Genomic DNA, 24,043 nt, shown 5'->3' on the forward strand with positions numbered 1-24,043 from the left:
GCCAAGGCGGGAGCGACTCCCAGGTCTCGCGAGACCGGGGAGCTGGTCTTCGTTGCTCTCGCCCCACCCCCTCCTTCTCGCTCGCTCTCTCCCATCCCCCCAAGCCAGTCGCTCTGCTGCGCAGCTCCCTTAGCGGTTGCCACCGCCTGAGACGGTTGGAAGAACCGTTGTGGCGAGCGCTACACGAGGCGAGCGACTTCTTCCTCTTCACGACCGACCCCTCGAGCGCCAGAATCGGCGTTACTGTCGCCCGACAGGGTATCTGAAGTAAAAGGGGGTAGGTTGGGCTGGTGGTTTCGAGAGCGGAGTCGGGAGAAGGACGAAAGAGAGACTGGGGGGGGGGGGGGGGAAGTGTGGAGGTCGCTGCTCGGAGGCGGTCACACTGCGCCTCCCAGGCGATCTCCCACTTCAAGGAGGGCGGCCTGCGGTGGGGGAGAACTTGGCTCAGGTGAAATTCAGTGGACGAAACTGAGGCCCGAAGTGGGGGTCATCCAGCATTTCCCCGCTTTCCCTGCTGGTTTGGCCTCCGCCATTTTGGGTACGGTGGCGCGGCCACTTCGGCTTCCCGCCCTTCCCCCTCTTTCTACTTTTTTGCCCCTAAGCTTCCTAAAACTGATTTAGAAGGCCGGGGGGAGGTCACAGCGCCCCCGGAAGGGGAGCGAAGCGAGCAGGGAAAGGTTGGGCACTTGGTGGGGCGGGGGGGGGGGGGGGGGGGTCTGGGCTGGCGGGCGCGCTCCCGATGGAAATGGCGCCGGATGGGCCTGGCCTCCCACCGCGGCCTCCCTACCTCCGCAGTCTCGGCTGGGCTACCCTGGGCTGGCGGGACTGCGAGTGACTTCTGACGCAGATTCCCAAGATGAGAGAGGCTGGAGCTGGGGGAGGAAAGCCAATGGCGACGAAGGCGCTCAACTCCCAAATCCAGGACAAAGGAGGCAGACGGCCTCCTTTGTAATTCCGCCGCCCGGTGGCGACGGTTTCTAAGCCAGGCTTGGCTGCCGGACGTAAAGATGGGGGGGGGGGGGCCGGGGGGGAAGGGGCGTACTCTCCTTAGCTCTCCGGTCTCTAGGGCAGCTAGATAAACGAAAAGTCTCCGGGGAGGAATAAAGGACGCTTAGCCGGCCCTTATATTCCAGATTTGGAACTTCGAAAAGAGTACGTACTGATTTTCCAGAGGGTTTTATTTTTCTCACATTTCTCTTAAACGTAAAGACTTTGTGGGTGATTGTTTTTGTAAGCAGAAAAGCGGGTGACTTCGAATAGGAATGTGAAATGGGCAATTTAAATAATCGTTCGGGTCCAGTGAACTCTGATAACAGCCTTTTGAACTTTTGGGCAGGGGTGGGTGGTTTAGCAGTGGGTTTTGTGTAGTTTGGCACTACACTGAGTAATAATGTAAGTAGGAGTTTTACCTTTGGGAAGCAGTTAAAACAGTGATGGCATAAATTTGTGTAGGAATTTAATTACTTTCAATATTAAGTCTCCAAGAGTTGTATGTTGTGCAGAGAGGCTGTAGAAGTAAAATACATCAAAATACAGTTAGCATTTATTTTCTTTTGGCAGCTAAGCATGTTTTTTATTTAGTATAGGACAGTGGTGATATTTTGGCCAAGAAAAAAAGCCTACTCAACAACAACAAAACAAACCGAAAGCCCAGTCACGTGGTGGTGTGATGGGGGGGGCGGGGGTTCCTTAGAACACAGGGAAGCTAGGTCCGTAATTTTCACTGAGCACCTAAAAAAGTGAGTCAGGGCCTGAGAATTTTATAAAGAGTTCCCGATAATGAATAGGAGTCCTTACAAGAACTCTTATTACCTACTTTTTTCAGCTTTAAAAACAAAAAACCTTCCTATTGTTGAAGATGGTCTGATTTTAGTAGCCTTTGAAAAAGCCTAGAGTTTTCTGTAAAGTAGTACATGATACAACGGCTTTCCTAATTGGATTACCCTAGAAACCTTTTTTTGTGTCCTTTCACCTGCATAATCTAGAAATCCATCTGATTACTAATTACCTTTTATATTTTTAATAACCATGTTCTTTTTTTGATGTTCTTATTTTGTTATACAAGTGGCTGAGCTCCAATAGGTGATGGTAAACTTTGTTTTAAAAAAGAACTCCTTTATAATTTTAGGGACTTAACATCTCCTTTAGGTATTAGTGGTGTGTCTACCTTTTCTACTGATAATTAAGGAGCAAACACATTGGCAAGGGGAAATGATGTAAGATGTTCAGTTTAATTATCACTTTATTGCCAAAATTTGAAGTTCATTCTCATTTTTTAAGACTAGTGAGCTACCATTTATAAAGTTATTGTTACATCAAACCCTAACTTCATTATATTTCAGAAGATAGTATATGCCTCTGTGTAATAAAGGAATTTTATGTTTCATTTTACCTCCTAGATGCTTAGCAACTTGGAGATAGAATTCACATACCATAAACTTCACCTATTTAAAATCATGTGGACTTTTGTGACTGGCTTCTTTCACTTAATATCATGTTTAGGAAATTAAAGTCTCACTCAAAAGTGACTTCAGTTGTACTAGTTCAGCTGCTGGTATTTTTAATTGGTGCTAACACTTGGAAGTCTTAAAGCAGAATTGGGATTAGTCGTGAAACTTGCAAAGAAAGGTCGAGATGGATTATCCTGAATAATTGGTAGACTCTAGGTAGCGTCTGAGACCGCTTTATTAATGTATTAGAGCAAATTGTCTTTTTGTATGCTTTCAGAGTTTGTCTTGGTTTTGTTTTGTAAGTAGAATTCTAGACTCAAATTTTGAGTTTTGAAGGAATAATCAAGTGTGGCTTTTAAAATTGTGTAGTCTTCATACATGTAGAGTGGAGAAGAGTCATCCTGTGAAATAGTTTGTCTTCTGAATCTGGTTAACTTTTTCTCCACTTAAAATTGTGTTAAGTTGATTATTGTGTTTTTTACAGACTTAATGTTTTGTTAGTTTTGTATAGGTCTTTTTAGTATAGACTGATCCAAAAATCAAAACTAGTGTGCTTGCTTGTGTTTCTTAGAAAGGGCTAAAGTTTATAGTGAAGATAAGTCAGTTACCATCTTTTTGTTTGTTCCCAAAACAAAGTAAAGTATCTTTACTTTGAAGAAAGAAACGTTCTAAATAATAATAAGCGTCACACCAAGGTCTTTTTACAGCACATTAAATTGATTTTGCAAAGTACTTACATGTTTCATAAGAAGTAACATTTGAGGGGCGCCTGGGTGGCGCAGTCGGTTAAGCGTCCGACTTCAGCCAGGTCACGATCTCGCGGTCCGTGAGTTCGAGCCCCGCGTCAGGCTCTGGGCTGATGGCTCGGAGCCTGGAGCCTGTTTCCGATTCTGTGTCTCCCTCTCTCTCTGCCCCTCCCCCGTTCATGCTCTGTCTCTCTCTGTCCCAAAAATAAATAAAAAATGTTGAAAAAAAAATTAAAAAAAAATAACATTTGATGTTACATCCTTTAATTTTTCTTTTTTCTATTGAGTCATCTTTTATAGGAATTTTTTTTTTTAAGTTGATGCCATTTTTTAAAGTCTTTTGGGTTTTTTTTTAAGAAAATGGTAGAGATCTTCAAAATGTCGTAACTTTTTCTCAAACTGATTCAGGGTCTACTTTTTTCAGGACTACTCTGCTTTTTATCTAATAGGTGCTATAGAAAACATTTCCAAAAAGCCCTCCTTTTTCCTCTGCCTTGGACATAATCCTTCCTTAGGAAGCTTGAAAGCTTAAGCCTATGTTGACTATGGAAAAGACTTTAACTATCTGTATTTCAAGACTCAGGATAGTTTTCTGTCCTTTAATTAAGGTTTCTTTATTTTGTTTGTGGTATAATTCAGTAGTTATACAGGGCCCTTTAAAACCCAGTGACTACCATTGAATGATTAGCCATGCTACGGACCAAGCTTTATAAACGAGTCTTAAAAGTAACAGTCCGGTGAAGTATAAGCACCTGTGCTATCTGTATTTTACAGTTGAACAGAGAGGTTAAGAAGTTTGCTTACATCAGCCATTGAGTGGCAGAATAGGGATTCAAATCCAGGGTTTTTTTTTTTTTTTATGATTTTTTGTTTATTTTCTTAATTCACATCAAGTATTCATGTGCGTAAAAATCAGTTGTAACGTCTGATAAAAAAAAATTCAAAATCTTCCCACTTTGGTGTCTGTGTCTAGAGTGCCTCCCAGGATTTTTTAAAACCACAAAACAAGTCTCAAAGTTATTTACATGCAGAGGTATTTAATAACCACATTGGGAAAATTTGTCCGTTAGCTTTTTTTAAATGTACCAATTCTAGCAAAAAAAAAAAATTTACTTTCTGCAGATGCTACTTCTTACAGTTGCACTGATAATTAGATGGTGTGAAATTAAATATTAGTGAACACTGTTATGGAATACCTTCAAGCGTAAAGGAATCAAGTGAACAAATTGTTTTGTTTACAGGGGAGGAGGTGGTGAGGGAAAGGTTTGAAATACTCAGGTGAGTAGGATTCCTACAGCTGCTTAGTGAAATTTGTAACGTCTGGTAAGTTTCTGCAGCTGAAGGACTTCTGCATTAGCCTCTTTAAAATGTACTGGAATTCTAAAAGGATGGTTGTCTCTTGGGAAGGGAGCTGGGTGTGGATGGGTTCTTTTTGGAAGGCTAGGAGGGCTTCTTACTGTACCCTAAAAAAAAAAAAATGTGAATGTGTTGCCTTTTAAAATTTGTGTTTAAAAGTAAAGCAGTGAGTAAACTCATCTTTAATATACTCCAAACAGGTAGCTTCAAAAAACAGACACTGTTGGAAGGCCTTTTGAGGCCTTTTACCCCGATTTTAAAACATACCCTAATTAAGTCATTTTAAAACTTTTGAGAAGTGTTTAGATTTAAAGTAGAGATAGGAATTTTTTCCCCTCCTTCAAAAGCAATTTGACGTGTTCAGATTTAAAGTGCATCTAAAAATTACGACTTTTGTAATGCCATTTTTCTAATATTGAAGGAAGTACTCATTGAACTTTTCACTTAGGCTCTTGCTGTAAGTGGACACTGGTGGTATGTGCAGCTTTTGAGTAATTAAGTTTTAAAGAATTTGCATAATGATTCAAATGAATAATAAAACCTTGAAAAGTGAATGAAAATTGGAGAAATGAGGAAAAGGCTAGAGTTGACAGTAAGGTGACAGGAAATGGAATTTGAAGACTAATCTGAAATTGTGTAAGTTTTCTTAAGATTGGGCATTATAAAATATTTGGGCCTTAGAAATTCAGTACTTTGTGGGGGGTGGGACAGGTTTCACTCACTTTTCCCTTTTTGCCAACCCCAAAATGGGAAGGTGTTTTGCCTTTGCATTGTCAACAAGCCATATGTTACATTTCCTGTTGTACACCACTGAGTGGTGTTTCTTCAGTACCTGTAGCAAGAGTATATTTTGATTGACTGCTTTATGTGCTTGTTTATTTTTTATAGCGTTTAAATCAAACGTTATTGAGATGGATTGGGTTATGAAACATAATGGTCCAAATGACGCTAGTGATGGGACAGTACGACTTCGTGGACTGCCATTTGGTTGCAGCAAAGAGGAAATAGTTCAGTTCTTTCAAGGTACCTCTAGTATTAGTCAAAGTTTAGTAGTATTTTAATTATATATTTTTATTATATTACTCAGTTTTTAATTTGTAAAACCCATTTGTTTTGGGGTCTTTTTGAGTATAGTATCTTGGTTAATGTATTATGTTACAAAATATGCTCCAGTTAATATTCAGTACAGAATGTTTAGAATATGTAAAACCTAACTAATGTGCAATAAACTTAATTGAGAGTAATTATGTGTGATGAACCATGAATTATATGGAGCATAAATTTGATTTGGCTTTTTTAATGTAATATAGGTGAGCTTTTAGTGTATGTAATTTAAAAAAGACACTGGTTGCAAAAAAAAATATGTAATCCAGTAATATTTGAAAAAAAATCTTCCGCTTGTATTATGGGGTGATGGGAAACTTAAGCTTTTTTGTTTTGTTTGTTTTGTTTTGTTTAGACTTGTTTTAAATATTTGATTCAGATGGGAATGTTTCAGCCTTTAACACTGTTCCCCTTGATGGGGTTATTTGTCCTTGGGTTAAAGGGTTGGAAATCGTGCCAAATGGGATAACATTGACGATGGACTACCAGGGGAGAAGCACAGGGGAGGCCTTCGTGCAGTTTGCTTCAAAGGAGATAGCAGAAAATGCTCTGGGGAAACACAAGGAAAGAATAGGGCACAGGTGGGGATGGAGAGTTTGGGATGGTGTTAAATTTTTATTTTTGGGGGTTGTGGGTCACTATTGCTTAAATGGGGGGGTTACAATAACATTTTTCTGGGGTAGTTTAAAAGAATTGATAATTATCTAAATTTAACTTGGAAACTACAGATTTGGGTGGGGAATTAATGCTAATAGTTTGCTTAAATTAAAATTAGATTGTTTCCATTTCTCTATAGGATGTTGATAAATGCTTTTTTATAATCAGCTATTTTCTCTAAACACCTATGATGTACTAAAGGAAACAAGCTAAAATTATTATGAATTGTTTTCAAATGACTAATTTATTTATGTAAAACTTAAATATTAATTATTTAAGTTTGTAGGTGTAAAAAATGTTAATTTATGGTGTATTTAGGCAATTTAAATTGGGTTATGTATCTAGATGTAGAAAAACTTACTGCATTTTTGCCCAGTATCTTATTTATTCTAATACATTTACGCTAAAACTTGTACCTTAAACCATTTTTAAATAGGTATATTGAGATCTTCAGAAGTAGCAGGAGTGAAATCAAAGGATTTTATGATCCACCAAGAAGATTGCTGGGCCAGCGACCGGGACCATATGATAGACCGATAGGAGGAAGAGGGGGTTATTATGGAGCTGGGCGTGGAAGTATGTATGACAGAATGCGACGAGGAGGTGATGGATATGATGGTGGTATGTGTATCTAATGAACAAAGGTTCTGTTGTCATTTTCTTAACGTTCCTGACACTTTGTCAAGAAATATAGAAATGGCAGTAATTTCAGTACCTACTAGGTTTTAAAAACCTGTTCATGAAAATATGAATTCCCACGGCCAGCTATGGGACTTGATTGATGCACATATTGGTACCTACATAATACAGAAATTAAAATGAAGATTTTGGCATATTTTGACATTTTCTGTTTAACGTCAGAATGAAAGTTAATTTGATGTCTAAATGTATCCTTTTGAGGTTTTTTTATTTCCACCAAGTGTTAACTGCTTTTTTTCACATGCACTGAGTTGGGAGTTGCAAACTTGTAATAATAAGATAACCAGACTTTTGTCACAGAATGTTTCTATAAACTGGATTTATAAAATTTATCTCTTGAAAGTGTATTCATGTATTTCTCATTAAATTATACAGGTTATGGAGGTTTTGATGACTATGGTGGCTATAATAATTATGGCTATGGAAATGATGGCTTCGATGACAGAATGAGAGATGGAAGAGGTAAATAAATATTAAAGACATTCATTTTTAGGTGCATATTAGTATTTTACTACAATTTGTGGTTTAATATAGGTTAAGTGACTTGTATAAAAATAGGCATATTTCAGTGCATCCGTACATGGGGCTTTTATACAGATACATACTTACAGTATTTGATATTCAGAATGATTCTTTATTTGATGTTTAGAACAACTGTAAGTGTTAAGATTTCTTGGGTGGCAAAGAAAAAGGTATAAATAAGAAAAGTAATGTATAGAGAAGTGTAGTCAAGAGGCTTTACATGTATCAGCCATTTATAATCTGGAAATTTTATTAGGTATGGGAGGACACGGCTATGGTGGAGCTGGTGATGCAAGTTCGGGATTTCATGGTGGTCATTTTGTACATATGAGAGGATTACCTTTTCGTGCAACTGAAAATGACATTGCTAATGTGAGTAATTTTAGTAATAGTTTTATTCTGGTATCCAATTTTGAAGCATTCTTTTTTTTTTTTAACGTTTTATTTATTTTTGAGACACAGACAGAGCATGAACGGGGGAGGGGCAGAGAGAGAGGGAGACACAGAATCGGAAGCAGGCTCCAGACTCTGAGCCATCAGCCCAGAGCCCGACGCGGGGCTCGAACTCACAGACCGTGAGATCGTGACCTGAGCTGAAGTCAGCCGCTTAACCGACTGACCCATTCAGGTGCCCCTGAAGCATTCTTAAATGGACTCATGTTTTTTATAGTTTTAATGTCAGAATTCTTTTAATACTATATATATATATATATATATCCTTATCAATGAATATTTTTTTGTCCATTGTATATTGATTTACTTAGAAAGTCCATTTAAGAATTCAGTGAAGAGATGCTTAGGTGGCTCAGTCAGTTAAGCGTCTGACTCTTGATTTTGGCCCAGGTCATGATCTCAGGGTTTTAGGGGTTCGAGCCCCACATCGGGCTCTGTGCTGACCATGCAGAGCCTGCTTAGGATTCTCCCTCTCTGCTCCTCCTCCCCTCATGCTCTTTTTCAAATAAGTAAACTTTTTTTTAAAAATCTAGTGAAAAGTGATCAGCATAGAGTAGAGATGACTGGAATATTATTGCCCTTGTCAAGTTTTGGAAGTGGAAATACGTTAACAAGTCAAAGTTTAGTTTGACTTTCTAGCTATATTGTGATTAGAAACAGGAGCTGTGAAAATAATGGGCATAGATGCTATTGCTGATTTGAAATTGGTTGATTTCAAATTGGTTAGAGAATCTGCAAACTTCAGCTCAGGTGCATCTAGTCACATCCATTCTTACCTCCTGAGTAGTTGCCGTAGAGATCCTGGGGGCCTTACAAAGCCAAGACTACTATCTAGTTCTAAAATGAATTTAGCTGTAGATCTTACTGGGAACTGATGGCCTAAGTACCTTTTTAGGATTGCTTCAACCTGGTTAACTTGTGATTAGAACTAAGTAATATATTTTGGGAGCTGTCCACATATAGTTGGTATAGGTTTATCAAATTCCATTGGTCTAAATGCTAACACCTAAATTCTCTGCGCATGTTCCTAAGTCTCAGGTGACATATTTATCCTTTAGCAATTTCGAAATACTTTTCTTGGGAGGACAGAGGACTTAACTCCTCTCCCTCTCAGTGGTAGGATATGACACTTTTTCTGTTTAGAGTGAACTGTGTTTTGGGTTAGAATTTTTTTTCTTTTAATATCACTTAGCTTGCTTTTTCTTTTACTTAGGTTATTTTTTTTAAGTGCTCCAAACTGGGTGGAGCTCAACACAAGGCTTGAACTCATGACCGTGAGATTAAGACCTGAGCCAAGATCAAGAGTTGGATACTTAACGAACTGAGCCACCAAGGCACTCTTATTAGCTTATTTTAAAATTTTTAATGTTTATTTTTGAGAGCGTGGGAGAGGGGCAGAGAGAGAGGGAGACACAGAATCAGAAGCAGGCTCCAGGCTCTGAGCTGTCAGCAGAGCACAATGTGGGGGCTCGAATTCACAAGCAGTGAGATCATGACCTGAGGTGAAGTCAGACACTTAACCAACTGAGCCACCAGGCGCCCCATTATTAGCTTATTTTAAAGAGAATTTCTTTGCATTTTCCCCTGAGTGTATAATTTTATATTATTCCTAGAACTGTTGTAGTTGATCTGTTAGCCTTGCAATACAGGGCAGTAGAGAGGTTTATTTTAATGCATAAGGGTATGTGGTAATTTTCTTCTGATAATCTAAATAGAAAAATTAATAACAAATGTTTTCAGTTCTTCTCACCACTAAATCCAATACGAGTGCATATTGATATTGGAGCTGATGGCAGAGCAACAGGAGAAGCAGATGTAGAATTTGTGACACATGAAGATGCCGTAGCTGCCATGTCTAAAGATAAGAATAACATGCGTAAGTGGTATCTTTGGCTTGCTAACTCATTTCTCAGGTGTGAATTTCTAAAATAACTCATTTGTAATTCCTTGTATGTAAGATGTTACAGGATCTGTAGATACAATTCTTGGCAGTTATTGGGACCTGAAACCATATGGCCTCTAATAAGTTCAGACTTTTTAAAGGCTTTTTATGGGCCTTTTTAATGAAAAGGTAATTCAGGCTTAGTACTTGACAGGTTATTACAGCTTAAGTTATTATTGGGTGAAAATAGGTATGTTACTTGCATTTGCCTGAGTTCCCATGCCATTTGCAAATCACCGCTTAACCCATATGTCAACTAACTCGGGGAAGTTATTTCTGCATGTTATCAAATCCATTTTAAATATTAAATTTTACCCTGACTAGTGATTCCTAAATCTGACTATACACAGATCATTTTGTAGTCAGTAGAAAATAGGTTTTTGTGGACATTACTTTCATGATTCTAATTCAGTTCTTGAGACGTGGAGTATACATTTTTTTGAGAGAGCGAGCACGTGTAGGGGAAGGGCAGAGGGAAGGAATATCCCAAGCAGGCTCCATGCCCAGCACACACAGCCTGATGTAGGGCTTGGTCTCATGGATCTCATGACCATGAGATAATGACCTGAGCCGAAGTCAAGAGTGGGATGGATGCTTAATCAACTGAGCCAGCCACCCAGGTGTCCCTGGGGACATGGAATATATTTTAAGAAGTACACTAGCTGGTTCTATAATAATGAATCAGCCCTTTTTATAGATGAGGAAACAGAGTCCTCATCCAGTTTTTGCTTGTTCAGGGTTGTACAATTTGAACAAACTTGGTAAGTTAGGTTTGTAGCCCATCTGGCGTTCATTTTATCACTCCACTAGGAAATCTGTAAATAGGAAGTCTATAAACATGCTTTCAGGTTAATATTAGCTAATCATTATTTTTATGCTTTTATTGATAAATTTGATCCATCATTGCTTTCATCCCTATTAATCTTTTCTTTTTTCTTAAAGAACATCGGTACATTGAACTCTTCTTGAATTCTACTCCTGGAGGCGGTTCTGGAATGGGAGGTTCTGGAATGGGAGGCTATGGCAGAGATGGAATGGGTATGTAAAGTTTTTTAAATAAGCAGAGTTACACATTTTACAGTCAATCTCCAACTTTTTTTTTTTTCTTTTTAAGATAATCAGGGAGGTTATGGATCTGTTGGAAGAATGGGAATGGGTAACAATTACAGTGGAGGATATGGTACTCCTGATGGCTTGGGTGGTTATGGTAAGTGTCTTTGGTTACTGTGGTTTGATCTGTTAGTCCCATGTGTGGACATTTTTAAGCTCATGTTATCTTTAACGTAGTATGCACTGATATTTCCTGCTAAACAATTCTTGTGTTTTTTCTTTTTTTAAAGGCCGTGGCGGTGGAGGCAGTGGAGGTTACTATGGGCAAGGTGGCATGAGTGGAGGTGGATGGCGTGGGATGTATTAAAGCATAACCACCATCAAAGTCCTGACAACAGTGTCTGGTCTACTAGACTTTCTTACAGATTTAATTTCTTTTGTATTTTAAGAACTTTATAATGACTGAAGGAATGTGTTTTCAAAATATTATTTGGTAAAGCAACAGATTGTGATGGGAAAATCTGTTTTCTGTAGGTTTTATTTGTTGCATACTTTGACTTAAAAATAAATTTTTATATTCAAACCACTGATGTTGATACTTTTTATATACTAGTTACTCCTAAGGATGTGCTGCTTTCATAAGATTTGGGTTGATGTATTTTACTATTAGCTCTACAAGTAGTAGTATAGTGTAATTTTAGAGGACAATGGTTCACCTTTGCATAAACCACAAGTCTTTAATAAGCAGACATCTGGAATAGAGCTTGGAAAATAGTGTAACTTTTTTCTTTTAATTTCTCCTGGACAATACTGTAAATATATAAAACCTAAAGATGAGTGTAGGTGGCTTCAGGAGTATAAATTCCACTAATTTCTATATTAGTCATTCTTTTTCAAATGTCATTTATCAAGCATAGCTCTGAAATGAAGATCTAAAAGGTATCTGGATTTCTGAATATTCCTAATTGTGTTACCTGGGGATGAGAGCGTTGGAAGTTTAAATTCTAGCCCTAGAGTTTAGAATAAGATTCACTCAGCACTTGACTGAAGTACCAAAAATGTTTCCCAAAAAATGATAGTTGTAAGTTCTCTCTAAATGTTAGACTAGGTTAAGGTTCTCAGTGACATGAGAATTCAGTACAAAAAGTATTTACTGTGGAGTATAATTCTCACAGCTGTTATTTTCAGTTTTCCTGCCCAATAGTTAAAGTATATGGTTTTTTAGTAACTGTATAAATGATTAAACAAATGTAAGAGACCAGTCCATGTGATAGTCAATTAAAATGAGAGTCCTGGAAGTTGGATTTTGCATTTGATATCTGTTTGGAGTTTTAGAGCCATTGTGTTTAAAAATACTATATGTAGCAAGGAAAAGGTGCTTTTTACTTTTAATCCCTTTGATCAATATGGCTTTTTTCCAAATTGGCTAATGGATCAAAATGAAACCTGTCAATGTGAATTCAGTTATTGACCTTGTTACTTGTTTTTGCTAGAAATGTTATTAATGTAATAAATATCAACATGGGAGATAATAGTGTGGTCTGTCCTAGAATGCTTTGTGTCGGTTACTGATTGTAAATCATATTGGTAAAAGGTGCCGTATCTACGTGAACACTGGACAAAGTGACTCCTAAGGAGTGATTTCTGCTGTTAGAGAAGGAAGCTGTGTTAGCTTAAATGGAGCAGTGACTTGTTTAATGCTTGTACTCCTCCCTTAATTATCCGTTTAAGTATTAGGCTCATACCACTTAACCCTTTAGAGAGCCTATGGGCTTTTTTCCCAGGACTACCCTATTAAAATCAAGAAATAAAAGTTACAGTCATAAATGCAAGTTAGCCTTTCAAAGGGCAATTTTTCATATCTTTTATTTGGTTTATAAAATTCACATTTTGTTTTAAAACACCACGGAGTAAGAATTACAATTCCTTGGCACCACCATAGCATTACTGTAGTACTGGCTAGACGGAATGGTTTGTGAGATTCATAGTTTCTATGAGGGCAAATCTTGACAAAGTGTAGATTCACAATACAAATTAAGTTTTATAACAAAATCCAAAATTTAGTAATAAATAGTTTTTAAATAAGAGCCCAAACTAAATGAAGCAAGTTGTATTGCTGTCCCAAAGGCTTGCATACAAAAAGCCCAAATCAATGGGGATAATGGGAGTTTTGACTAATGAATTTAAAGGGGACTGAAAATCATGGTCTGTTGAATGAAACCAAGCCTTGGAATTTAAGCAAAATCACATTCAAAAATTTGTTCTAGTAAGCACAGTAATAAAACACCTAGTATTTGAAATTTCATATTTGCTTATTCTCATTTTTAGTAATCATAAAAATGTTAATTCATCCCATCAATACAAAACAGTTCAAGAATATAATTCATCTCTTGACAATATTTCTGTCGACATTCAAGAAAGACCACCTAAAAATCTGTACAACAGTTCTAACTGAAGACCTCAAAAGCTAACTGGATATGGAGAAAATGCGAGTAAAATACTGGTTTCATACTTTGGCAATTTAGAAAATTCATTTTTTTAAACCCAAGTGAAAATACATACATTCTGAGGAAATGATCCTGCAGAGTAGTAACCGTTTTAGGTAGGAGGGAAGTGGTCATGATTAATTCTCTATAATATTCCTAGGATTAATAAATTCCTATCTGTGTGAAAGATTCATAGACTTAAAGTGCATGGCTAAAAATACCTAAGAGGGGTCTCCCAAGTGGTGATGCTATTATTCAAAGATTACTTATACAAGGGTAACTTTACATATTCTTGGTATGCTACAAGCAGTATAATGGGATTAGTGTTCACTGAATCTTTCATGCTTGACATAGTTCATGTGTCATGGCAGGGCTGAGACCAGATCATCTGTTCCAGAAAGAATCCTGCCTTGGAGGTTCTCATTATATGGTGAAGAGTTCACTGTGTTTATAACTGCAGTAGTGGATCACTATGATGTAATGCTTCCTAAAAGTCACTAGAATGGAAATCTAATAAAGTTAATTACCCAAGTCCTATCAAAGGCAAAGTTTAGCTATTTTAGGTTTCTTTCTCCTTTAATGCTCAGAGGAGAACCAATCAGGAGCTTGTAATCCCTTACTATTAATAAACCTTCTGGGGACAGATTTTTCTTTTGAAAGAAGTATGAGCCCTCCCTGAAAAAACTAGCAGTGTTAGCAGGTATAGCGTATGGAAAGATCTGTAAGAACTTTTTTCTTTTTTTGGTAAAAAGAAAGGTAAAGGAGGGTAAGTTTTAACTTCCTTTCAAAGGAAAAAACTGAGGTAAAATAAATACCTCTTTAAACCACTGTATCTGAGAAGTACTAATAAATACATTAATGATTAGAGGATGACCAAAAGGAAATTCTATAGGATAAAGTACTGGCCTTTTCTAATGCAAGACGGGCAAATGAAGTAGGGCAGAAAGGACAAAGTTAAGGTTGAAATCTTTGCAAGCTAAGGAAAAGTCTTGAGTTGGAATATTAATACTTGCAAAAAGTCCAATGTATTTCTGATCTTTCTCTGAGAACTGTGAAGCTTTAAAGTGCATTAAAACTACAGGCATCATCAAATGCCAATTTGACAATCTGGAGAATTAATCTGCACCCTTACAGAAGGCCTTTACAAAATAAGGCAAGTGTGTGTGCGTGTGTGTGTGTGTGAACTTTGTTATCTGGCCTTTTAAATGGCATTAAAAGTTACATGATTTAAATGGCGTTAAAAGTTAATGAGGAATTAAGCTAAAGTTATTTTAAAGCATGCCCTGTTGAAAGTTCTTGAATAACAATGAGCTATTCTATAGCTTCTAATTCCCATGAATGTGTGGAAGATAAAACTGATAACCAATACCATCTGAAAGCTGCTTAAGAAGGACTGTCTAAACACAGCGTATGCAGGTTCATACATTAACCATCCATTGTAGGTACTTTCATACATAAGGACTTAGTTCTGGAGTTTTATGGCAAGTTAGATGAGCATCTCTGGATCAGCAATGCGTGACAGGAATCACAAACCCGTACTGGCTTTGGTGAAGAAGGCAACGGCAGTTCATTGTCAGAGCAAGCATTACAGAAAATTTCCCCACAGTTTCTACAGTGGTGCTATTAAATGGAAAAATCAAAGAATGAATAAAATTAGAACACATGTTTGCACCAAAGCTTTTGGATTCACTTCCTATCTATCTCCCTTACCTTTCTCTTGGAGAGCGAGAATTCCTTTTCACAAAGTTTACAATGTGTTGCTTCTTTGTCTTTCAACCAAACCAGTCCCTAGTAGGAAGAAGTGTGCATATTAATGCTCAAAGTGTTAACAATAAAAATTACATGTGAAAACATTTTCAACCAAGAACCTCTTGTAGGAATATATAGAAATACTGAAATAGTTGGAGAGATAAACAAGTATGGGATTTGCTTCAAAATAATCTGGATAAGGAAGAAGGGGTAGGGGTTGAATATAAATAAAACAAGAATAGCAATATATTGTTAAATATTGAAACTGGGTTAACTTCTCTGTACAACTGTATGTGGACATTTCCATGATTTTTGTTTTTAAATCTATTGATGGGAGTTCACTTTAAGAAAGAAAAAACCGGGGCGCCTGGCTGGGTGGCTCAGTCAGTTAAGCATCCGACTTTGGCTCAGGTCATGATCTCACGGTTTGTGAGTTCGAGCCCCGTGTCGGGCTCTGTGCGGACAGCTCGGAGCCTGGAGCCTGCTTCGGATTCTTTGTCTCCCTCTCTCTCTCTGCCCCTCCCCAGCTTGCACTCTGTCTCTCCCTCTCTCAAAACTAACATGAAAAAAAAAAAAGAAAAAACCTTGGACATTATCTAGTCCAACAATAAGGATACATTTTCACTATGAAATGCATGAGTTTGGCATAATGTATACCATATACCACCATAAGTCCTTAAATTTGAAGAGAATTTGGAAATCACGTTTGAAGTTGTCATTTTAGATACCACCTTACATTGTTTTATATGACTTAATTTCCCTTAAGTTATATAACAAATTTAATAGCTACTGTGTAGATAAGTAGAATATGTATGTAAGTAGTCTTTAACCGGTGAGAGTTAACTTGACACCTGAAATTTCTAAATTGACCCATTCTTAACCCATCCAAGACCCTGGCTAAGAACATTTTTTCCCTACAAAAGCAACTTTGTTAGATGATGCCAGCTTTATAATGAGAAGATACTTGAGTGCTTCTGATTAATCTCACCACATGTTCCTTTTTAAAATAGCCCAGACTAAGGCACAATGCCAAAGAACCAAGCAGATCCTTGAACAAATTGGGGGTTAGAGGTGCCGATCCACCACAGAGGCAAAAAATCCACGTGTAACTGGAACCCCCCAAAGTGTAACTACATTTAAAAACCTGTTGACCAGAACCATTACGAATTAACAGTTAATACATATTTTGCATATGTATTACATGTATATGTTATATATTCTTAAAGTAAGCTAGAGAAAAGAAAAAAACCTGGAGAGCTACTATCAAATACCAGTAAAGAATCAAATGACTTGGGGGCACCTGGGTGGTTCAGTCAGTTGAGAGTCCGACTTTGGCTCAGGTCATGATCTCACGGTCCGTGAGCTCTAGTCCGTGTTGACTAGAGCTGACAGCTCAGAGCCTGGAGCCTGCTCTGGATGCTGAGTGTGTCTCTTTCTCTGCCCCTCCCCTACTTGTGCTTTGTCTCAAAAATAAATATTTAAAAAATTTTTTTAAATGATTTGAATTGTAGAATTTTTTTTTTAAAGCAAGATGAGATAAGCATCCGACTTCAGCTCAGGTCATGATCTCGTGGTTCGTGGGTTCGAGCTCAGCATCAGGCTCTTTGCTGACAGCTTGGAGCCTAGAGCCTGCTTTGGATTCTGTGTCTCCCTCTCTCTCTCTGCCCCTTCCCCACTCATGCTCTCTCTCAAAAATAAAAAAGAAAACATTTAAAATAACAATCCAATGCAACTTGATGAATGCCATTAAAAAGGAAAGTGACTTCCCAAATGTCCAAAAGTCACCTGGTGGAAGCAGATTTGCTTCCTGCCCAGCTATACCTTAAGGGATGGCAAGCCTGGTGTGAAGCAGGTTTCAAAGCAGCATCATTAGGTTCAGAATTAATCTTTCTGACATCAGAGCTTGGCCTTCCAATCTTATTTTAATCTGACTGAATTCACCCTGCCTGTCTCCCAAATAGAAAGGCTGTATGTGTACACTGCAGGGCAAGCCTTGTGCATCAGCTGGAAGGGACCTCAGAGATTAGCAACTCCATTCCCATTTTACAGATGTGAAAACTTGTCCAGAGAGCTGAAGTTGCCTCCTCAAGGAAACAGCAGTTTTCAAGCAGAGCCAAAACTAGAAGCTATCATTCTGTAAACATGGCCATTATTCTCTGTCCAATTCCAAAATGTCAGCTGCCCAACTTACACCCCCAAGACAGGATATTAGAGGATCCTTCTCTGGAGAAACTCAATTGCCCCAGAGAAAAGTCCTATAGATATTAACATAATTTGGAGAGGGTGGCCAACAGTTTGTGAGTTAACAGATTTCTCAATGGTGAGGCTTACCGGTCTGTAACAACCCACTCTCATCCGCCCGGCCAACACACACAGGACTTCCAAGATTTTTTGTGCCTTTATTGAGATGGGAGGATATTCCAACATTTAAGGAATGACAGGCAGGACGTACTTCAGCCAAAGAAACAAACCCAAGAAGGGAATTCCGAAGACAGAATGGCAGTAGCAAAAGAAAACTTTAAAGAAACTATAATGAATATCATCAGAGATAAAATGCAGATTGCTAATTTTAAAAGGAAAAATGAGTAAATAAGGCCTGTTGAATATTAAAAATATGGTAGCAGGGATAAAAATTCTCAGAGAAGTCTGCACCAGAATCTAACCAAGCCTTTTAGGTTTAACTTCCAGTTTACAGCAATAAGAGGACAGAGGAACAAGTTTGCTACTATGAAATGGCAGATAAAATCCAGAATGTAAGAAACTGGAGGACAGCCCTCCCAGACCCAATCAACAGGTCAACAGCAAGGACAAGAAAAATTAAGTCACATATAAATAAATCCATTTTCATATGTATACAAAAACAAAAATCTAGATATTTTATAAAGATAGACAAGAATGATAAAACTATAAAGAAAAACAACAGTGGTTAACACAAAATAGAGAATTACTACTGTAAAGAGGAGAATGTAATCTCCCTATAAACTAAGTCACAGAGTATGCCATCGTTTTTAAGTTGTATGAATACAGTTATATACATGGTATGTGTCATAATGAAAAAAAATTTTGCAGAGTTTAAATAATGACAGTTGGGCAGACACCCATACCCGTCCAAAAAAATGTGAGAGCAAAATAAAAGGCATCTATGCAGATGCACAAATTCTTAAAACATTGACCTTCATTCAACATTTTCCAGGAAGCTATCAAAGAATGCATTGTCCCAAACAAGGGAGTAAACCAAGAAAGAAGTTAAGGGGTTCAGGTAACAGGAGCTCTAACATTCAAGAAGGGTAAAGGGAATTCTGAGAATGGAAGAAAAGGAAAATGTCAAGACAGGGCTAACCAGACCAGACTGGAGCAGGAGAGCAAAGAACTCCAGGAGGGAGGACTCCAAGGAAAAAAAAAAATTAAATAATTACCTGATTCATTTTACCATGTGGAAAACTTTTATCAAGCATATTATAGAGGTGTTTAAAGGTATGAGCAAACTCTGATGTTCAAATACAACAAAACTTTTAAGGCAATTATTAACTCCAGAGGAAAAAAGTAGTTCAAGAAAAAATATAGTCACAATATATACCACATGGCCCAACAAAGAATATTTCAATAGCCATAATAAAGCATATCCAGTAAATGAATTCTACAGAAACTTTTACTTAATTATATTGGGAGGACGATGAAGAGCAAACAGACCAAGGTGAGAGTGAGCAAATGCTCCTCATCTACCATGTTAACCAGGCAATAGACAGGTCTAATATAGGGGCGCCTGGGTGTCTCAGTTGGTTAAGCACCTGACTCTTGGTTTCTGCTCAGGTCATGATCTCATGGTTCGTTTTGAAGCCCCGCTTTGGGCTCTGTGCTGACAGCGTGGAGCCTGCTGGGGATATTCTCTTTGTCTGTCTGTCTCTCTCTCAAAGAAATAAATAATAATATATATCTAAAATAGGTCTTAAATAAATGAGTGAATTATACTGCATATTATTTAGAAATAGGGGGATAAGTGCCAGAAGAAATAACCAAGAGAATTCAGAGTAGCTCCCTTCAGGTGGCAGGAGCTAGGGTGGATAAGGGATAAGGGGGTGAAGAACAAGAGACTGCTACTATTTTTTTTTAAGTCCTCCTAGCACTAATTTACCTTTTAAATTATTTACATGTAACATTTTCATGTTTTTTGATAAAAAACAAAATGGAGGCACATGGCTGGCTCAGTCAGAGGAGCATGCAACTCTTGACCTTGTGGTTGTGACTTCAGGCCCCACACTGGGTGTAGGGATTACTTAATTTTTTTTAAGTGTATTATTTTGTTTTGAGAGAGAGAGAAAGAGAAAGCATGCACAGGGGAAGGACAGAGGGAGAGAGAGAATCCCAAGCAGGCTCCACGTTGTCAGCACAGAGCCCAACATGGGATTCAAACTCACAAACCATGACATCATGACCTGAGCTGAAATCACAAGTCAAACACTTAATCAACTGAGCCACCCAAGGGCTCCTAAAATAAATAACTTTTTAAAAACGGGAAGCTATGAGGCTCCTGGGTGGCTCAGTTGGTTAAGCATCCGACTTCGGCTCAGGTCACGATCTCGCGGTTTGTGGGTTCAAGCCCTGTGTCAGGCTCTGTGCTGACAGCTCAGAGCCTGGGGCCTGCTTCAGATTCTGTGTCTCCCCTCTCTCTGCCCCTCCCCTGCTCAGGCTCGTCTCTCTCTGTCTCTGTCTCTCAACAGTAAATAAACATTAAAAAAAACAATAATTAAAAAAATGGGAAGCTATGTGGTAGGAGGCAATCTCACTGAAGTACTCACAGAGAGACCATTTTTCTCCTGTGTTGTAGAAGGGATTCCTGTATCCAGACACATTCAGAATCATATACTGATAGACTGTACTAATCACTTTTCACACATATTAACCTCAATATTCAAAGCAAAGCCATGCAAAATCATAAGGCCATTTCACCAGCCATTTCAGAAGAGAAAACAGACTCCATAAAGGTATGACTTGTTGAAGGTCAAAACCTGATAAGTAACAGACCAGGATAGGAACTCGAGCTCAAAGTCAAAGACTGTTTCACTTTGTCATGCCGTGCTTTGTAGGAAAGTAGATAAAATTATTTCCAAGGTCATTTCCAACATGATTATTGATTCTAGAGGAATAATAGGGAGGAGCTGGATCCCCATCATCCCAGCTCCCTGTTTAGTGCTTCTGCCTCTATACATCGTGGGACTCGATTACAATACCTTAGATTCATACAGGACTTTTTTTACCTTCTGTTGGAGACTGTCACATATATCTATACTTCCCTACTTGAGGAAGACACTTCCTACTCACCTGCAGTGCTTTGTTGGCTTCTTTTATATCTTCTATTTTAAGTTTTGATCTAAAAAGATTATAAAATAGATCCATATTTCAGTAAATACATTAAATATAGAACATCCAACAATTCATTATTAAGGTATTGGGTTTTCAAAGAATACAAAGTTGTACATACATGATTCTAATCATCTTTGACTAGAATTATATTTTGTTTTCCTGTGTTTTCTAAATTTCCTAAAGCAAAAATGTCCTTTTTAAATTTAAAAATTGCTTTAACAGAAGAATATTGGCATTTTCATGTGGTTATGACAATATTAATAAAAGCTATCATTTATTGTAGGCTTATGTGTGCCCGACACCTTGCTATAAACTTCACATGCATATACTCATTTAATCTTAAAAAAAAACAAAACCCTATTTTAAAGATCAATTAAAAACAACAACAACAATAAAGATCAATAAGGTGAAGCCTAATGAGGTTTCACCCCCGTAAGAGGTCACAGAGGTAGTAACTGCGCAAGGCAGGATTCAAACCCTGGTCTCCATAAAGCTGGAGCCCACATGCTAACCATTACGCACACCGTTTCTCTACCAGGTGCAAAAGAATGATAAGAATAGAAATATTAAGGAAAATAGAGTTGTGATACTTTTCACCTTTTGAAAACACATGTTAATGAACATGCAGATTACAAACAGCAGTGATTATCTGTGATCCCACCACCAAGAGACAATAATCTACATGTTGAGGAGATGAGTATGTACATATTTTAAATGGAACCATCAGTTATATAATTTTCCATAAACAGCTCTTTTCAGGTAATAATATATCCTGAAAGGCTGAGAGCTGACTGTTATTAAGTATCTGCCACATCATTATCTTAAGTGGTTACGTCGTAAACAATGAAAAATATAAAGTAGTTTATATAATTATCTACTGTTGAACTTTCAACTTGTTTCAAATTCTTTGCCACAAAAATTGTTCATTAAAATTGGAATGACAAAAATATTTTATTATTTTTCTCAGGATAACTTATAAATGAAATTACTGAATCAAAAGGTCCATGAACTAACATCTCTGCTCCTGAGGTAGAACATTAGGAACTTGCTTCATACTACAAATGCTTTGTTCAACACATAAAAACAAAAATGTTAGTTTTTTACCCAGTTCACACTTTTACAATGGGAATAATCAATGTAAAATTACACAGCTTAAAAGTACAAACACAATACTAAAATTTTCTTGGCTGAGTTCACATCTACAAAATGTGCCTGAACAAAATTAATGCTGATGGGAATCATGGCCAAAACAGCAACTGTGCTACACAGAAAAATTGAATATGGAATGAAAGCAGCCTAATGGCATTCACTGCATAAATCGTTATGAATGCCTTCGTTCACAGACATGGACTATATATAGAGAGAGACACCGTAAAGATTGTCCCCCTCTGATACGAACTGCCAAAGTATCCCGAAGAAAGGAGTATCAGTTACAGTTCCAATAAAAGCAATGTACAAGAACATGTCCTCTTTGTCCTGGACAGGGAGGAAACAGATGTCTATATTATACATTTTAATTAGCTTTCATTTAGGAACAAGAATTTAAAGTGTGTGAAATATATTTGACCATGGCATGAAGACAGCACAGAGAAGGGCCAAAATCAGATAGGAGACTGTAACAAATGTGACACAATCGATTATGACACGATTACGATACTAGAGGAAAACATCCATAAATTCCACAAGCCTCTGATAATCCCAAAACCTCTGCTTGTGAGGAAAGAAAACAAATCTGTAAGTTTGTTTACGTGGAAAGAATATCATTTACAGAATACTACATTTGGAAGAGTCCTGGAAATTTTCTTTTCTTAAACTAAAAATTCTTGTTGGAATGTAGGCCTTGGTGAGGTTAAAGGGAAAGTTAGCTATCACCCTTCATGTATTTTAAAAAAAATTTTTTTTTAATGTTTATTTTTAAGAGAGACAGAGACAGAATGCAAGTGGGTTGGGGCAGAATGAGAGGAAGGCACAGAATCTGAAGCAGGCTCCAGGCTCCGAGCTGTCAGCACAGAGCCTGATGCGTGGCTTGAACTCACAAGCTGTGAGATCATGATCTGAGCTGAAGTCAGACGCTCAACCAAGCCACTCAGGTGACCCTTCATTTATTTTAAACTCAGCCATTATAACACAGATATATTAGTTTACATTCTCTTCCTTGTATACTCCACCCTGACATTTCATGCTCCACGTTTTCTTCAAATATGAAGTTTATCTTCATTTTGTTCAACCCTCAAATTAGTCTCTCTACAACTATAATTCACTCAGGACATTTAAAACCTTTCAAAATCTATCAAAAATTATTTTAAAGAATCCTTCAATAAGAAGCCAATAGGAGTAAATATTTCATTAGTGAAAGTATTTTTCTAGTTAAAATTAATCATTTACATTTAAAATCATAGGTTCAGAAAGCGAGCACTAGAGAGTAATTTTCCCATCCAACCTCATCTGACAAGAAAATGATACTCCAGTTGTGATAAGCAAAGGCACTGTGCTAGCTGCTTTCACATATTTATTCTCAGTTAATTAGAAAAAGAACCCTTTGGGGATTTTACAGCTCTCCAATTTACAAATGTAGAAGTGGGCTTAAAGGGGTTAAATAATCCTAAATCACAAAGCTGGTAAATGGTAGATGAATACTAATGAATAGTAAATTTTAAGTTTAAAATCTCATAATTAGAAATAATTAGAAAATGATTGAATGTTAAGTTTAAAAACTATTCTTTCCAGGGGCGCCTGGGTAGCTCAGTCAGTTAAGCATCCAACTCTTGGTTTTGGCTTAGGTCATGATCTCATGGGTTCATGAGTTCGAACCCCATGTCAGGCTCTGCGATGGCAGCATGGATCCTGCTTGGGAGAAATTCTCTTTCTCTCTCTCTCTCTCTCTCTCTCTGCCCCTCCCCCACTCATGTTGTCTCTCAAATAAACTTAAAATAAATAAAAACTATTCTTCCTGAAATATAACTTTTACACAAAATTAAATTTGGTTCCTATTATTCCAAATGACCTTTCTCCTCCCACTCCCCATTTTAAATAATACTCAAATGGTCTATATATAGCCTAAAGGCTTCTGGTGAAATAGAAGCAAAGATTATAAAGTACTGATCCAACCTCAGTCCCTCCCTCATCAACAAATTTTGTAACAAATACTCATTGCCCTGTGTATCAGGGAGGAATCAGTTTTTACTTAATTTCAATCTGATAGCTTCTAATCACAGGAGTAGGAGGATGAAGAGAACAGGCATTTCACAGATAAACTGGTACAGGGAAACTCACAGGGGCCACTGCACCTCATCCAGCCCCGATAAATTATTCTCGCCACTCAGAGGACAACAGTTGAGAAAGATAAAATAAGTTCTGACTCAAAATGGGCCCTACCCATGTCTTATGAACTATGGTCCCAGAAACAGTAGAGGAAAACTAATAAATCTGCGCCACAAAAATCTGAAGATTAATGAGAAAAAAATGTAT

The 24,043-nt window shown here is 37.6% G+C and overlaps 2 protein-coding genes across 11 annotated transcripts in view; one reads left to right on the forward strand and one right to left on the reverse strand.

Moving 5' to 3' along the window:
• The first annotated feature begins 127 nt into the window (after positions 1-127).
• Positions 128-12,511, forward strand: HNRNPH3 (heterogeneous nuclear ribonucleoprotein H3). Of its 5 annotated transcripts, none has more exons than XM_058696511.1 (10): positions 128-258; positions 5,441-5,575; positions 6,099-6,237; positions 6,750-6,934; positions 7,388-7,474; positions 7,791-7,906; positions 9,728-9,863; positions 10,872-10,967; positions 11,044-11,136; positions 11,270-12,511. In XM_058696511.1, exons 2-10 carry the CDS (start codon positions 5,464-5,466, stop codon positions 11,344-11,346), a joined length of 1,041 nt encoding a protein of 346 aa, XP_058552494.1. In that variant the 5' UTR covers positions 128-258; positions 5,441-5,463; the 3' UTR covers positions 11,347-12,511. The 5 variants fall into 5 exon arrangements, with proteins under 5 accessions (XP_058552494.1, XP_058552495.1, XP_058552496.1 ...); XM_058696512.1 differs by having other exon boundaries at positions 6,750-6,889; XM_058696513.1 differs by having other exon boundaries at positions 134-277.
• Positions 12,512-12,806: 295 nt separating this feature from the next.
• RUFY2 (RUN and FYVE domain containing 2) overlaps positions 12,807-24,043 on the reverse strand; it is a 51,655-nt gene continuing 40,418 nt past the window's right edge. For all 6 annotated transcript variants that reach the window (XM_058696507.1, XM_058696504.1, XM_058696503.1 and 3 more), the window contains 3 exons: positions 20,534-20,582; positions 15,176-15,253; positions 12,807-15,085 (listed from right to left, as the gene is read on the reverse strand). In XM_058696507.1, coding sequence (XP_058552490.1) covers positions 14,942-15,085; positions 15,176-15,253; positions 20,534-20,582 — 271 coding nt within the window. In that variant the 3' untranslated portion in view covers positions 12,807-14,941. The remainder of the gene's footprint in view (positions 15,086-15,175; positions 15,254-20,533; positions 20,583-24,043) is intronic.

Source organism: Neofelis nebulosa, chromosome 13 (genome assembly GCF_028018385.1).
Source record: "Neofelis nebulosa isolate mNeoNeb1 chromosome 13, mNeoNeb1.pri, whole genome shotgun sequence".
Lineage (NCBI taxonomy): Eukaryota > Metazoa > Chordata > Mammalia > Carnivora > Felidae > Neofelis > Neofelis nebulosa.

Excerpts from the sequence above, each read along its gene's own strand:
- HNRNPH3 (XM_058696511.1), top strand. The coding sequence starts at position 5,464 with ATGGATTGGGTTATGAAACATAATGGTCCAAATGACGCTAGTGATGGG. Across the intron at positions 6,238-6,749 it reads AAGGAAAGAATAGGGCACAG|GTATATTGAGATCTTCAGAA; the intron begins GTGGGGATGGAG and ends ATTTTTAAATAG. Across the intron at positions 11,137-11,269 it reads TGATGGCTTGGGTGGTTATG|GCCGTGGCGGTGGAGGCAGT; the intron begins GTAAGTGTCTTT and ends CTTTTTTTAAAG.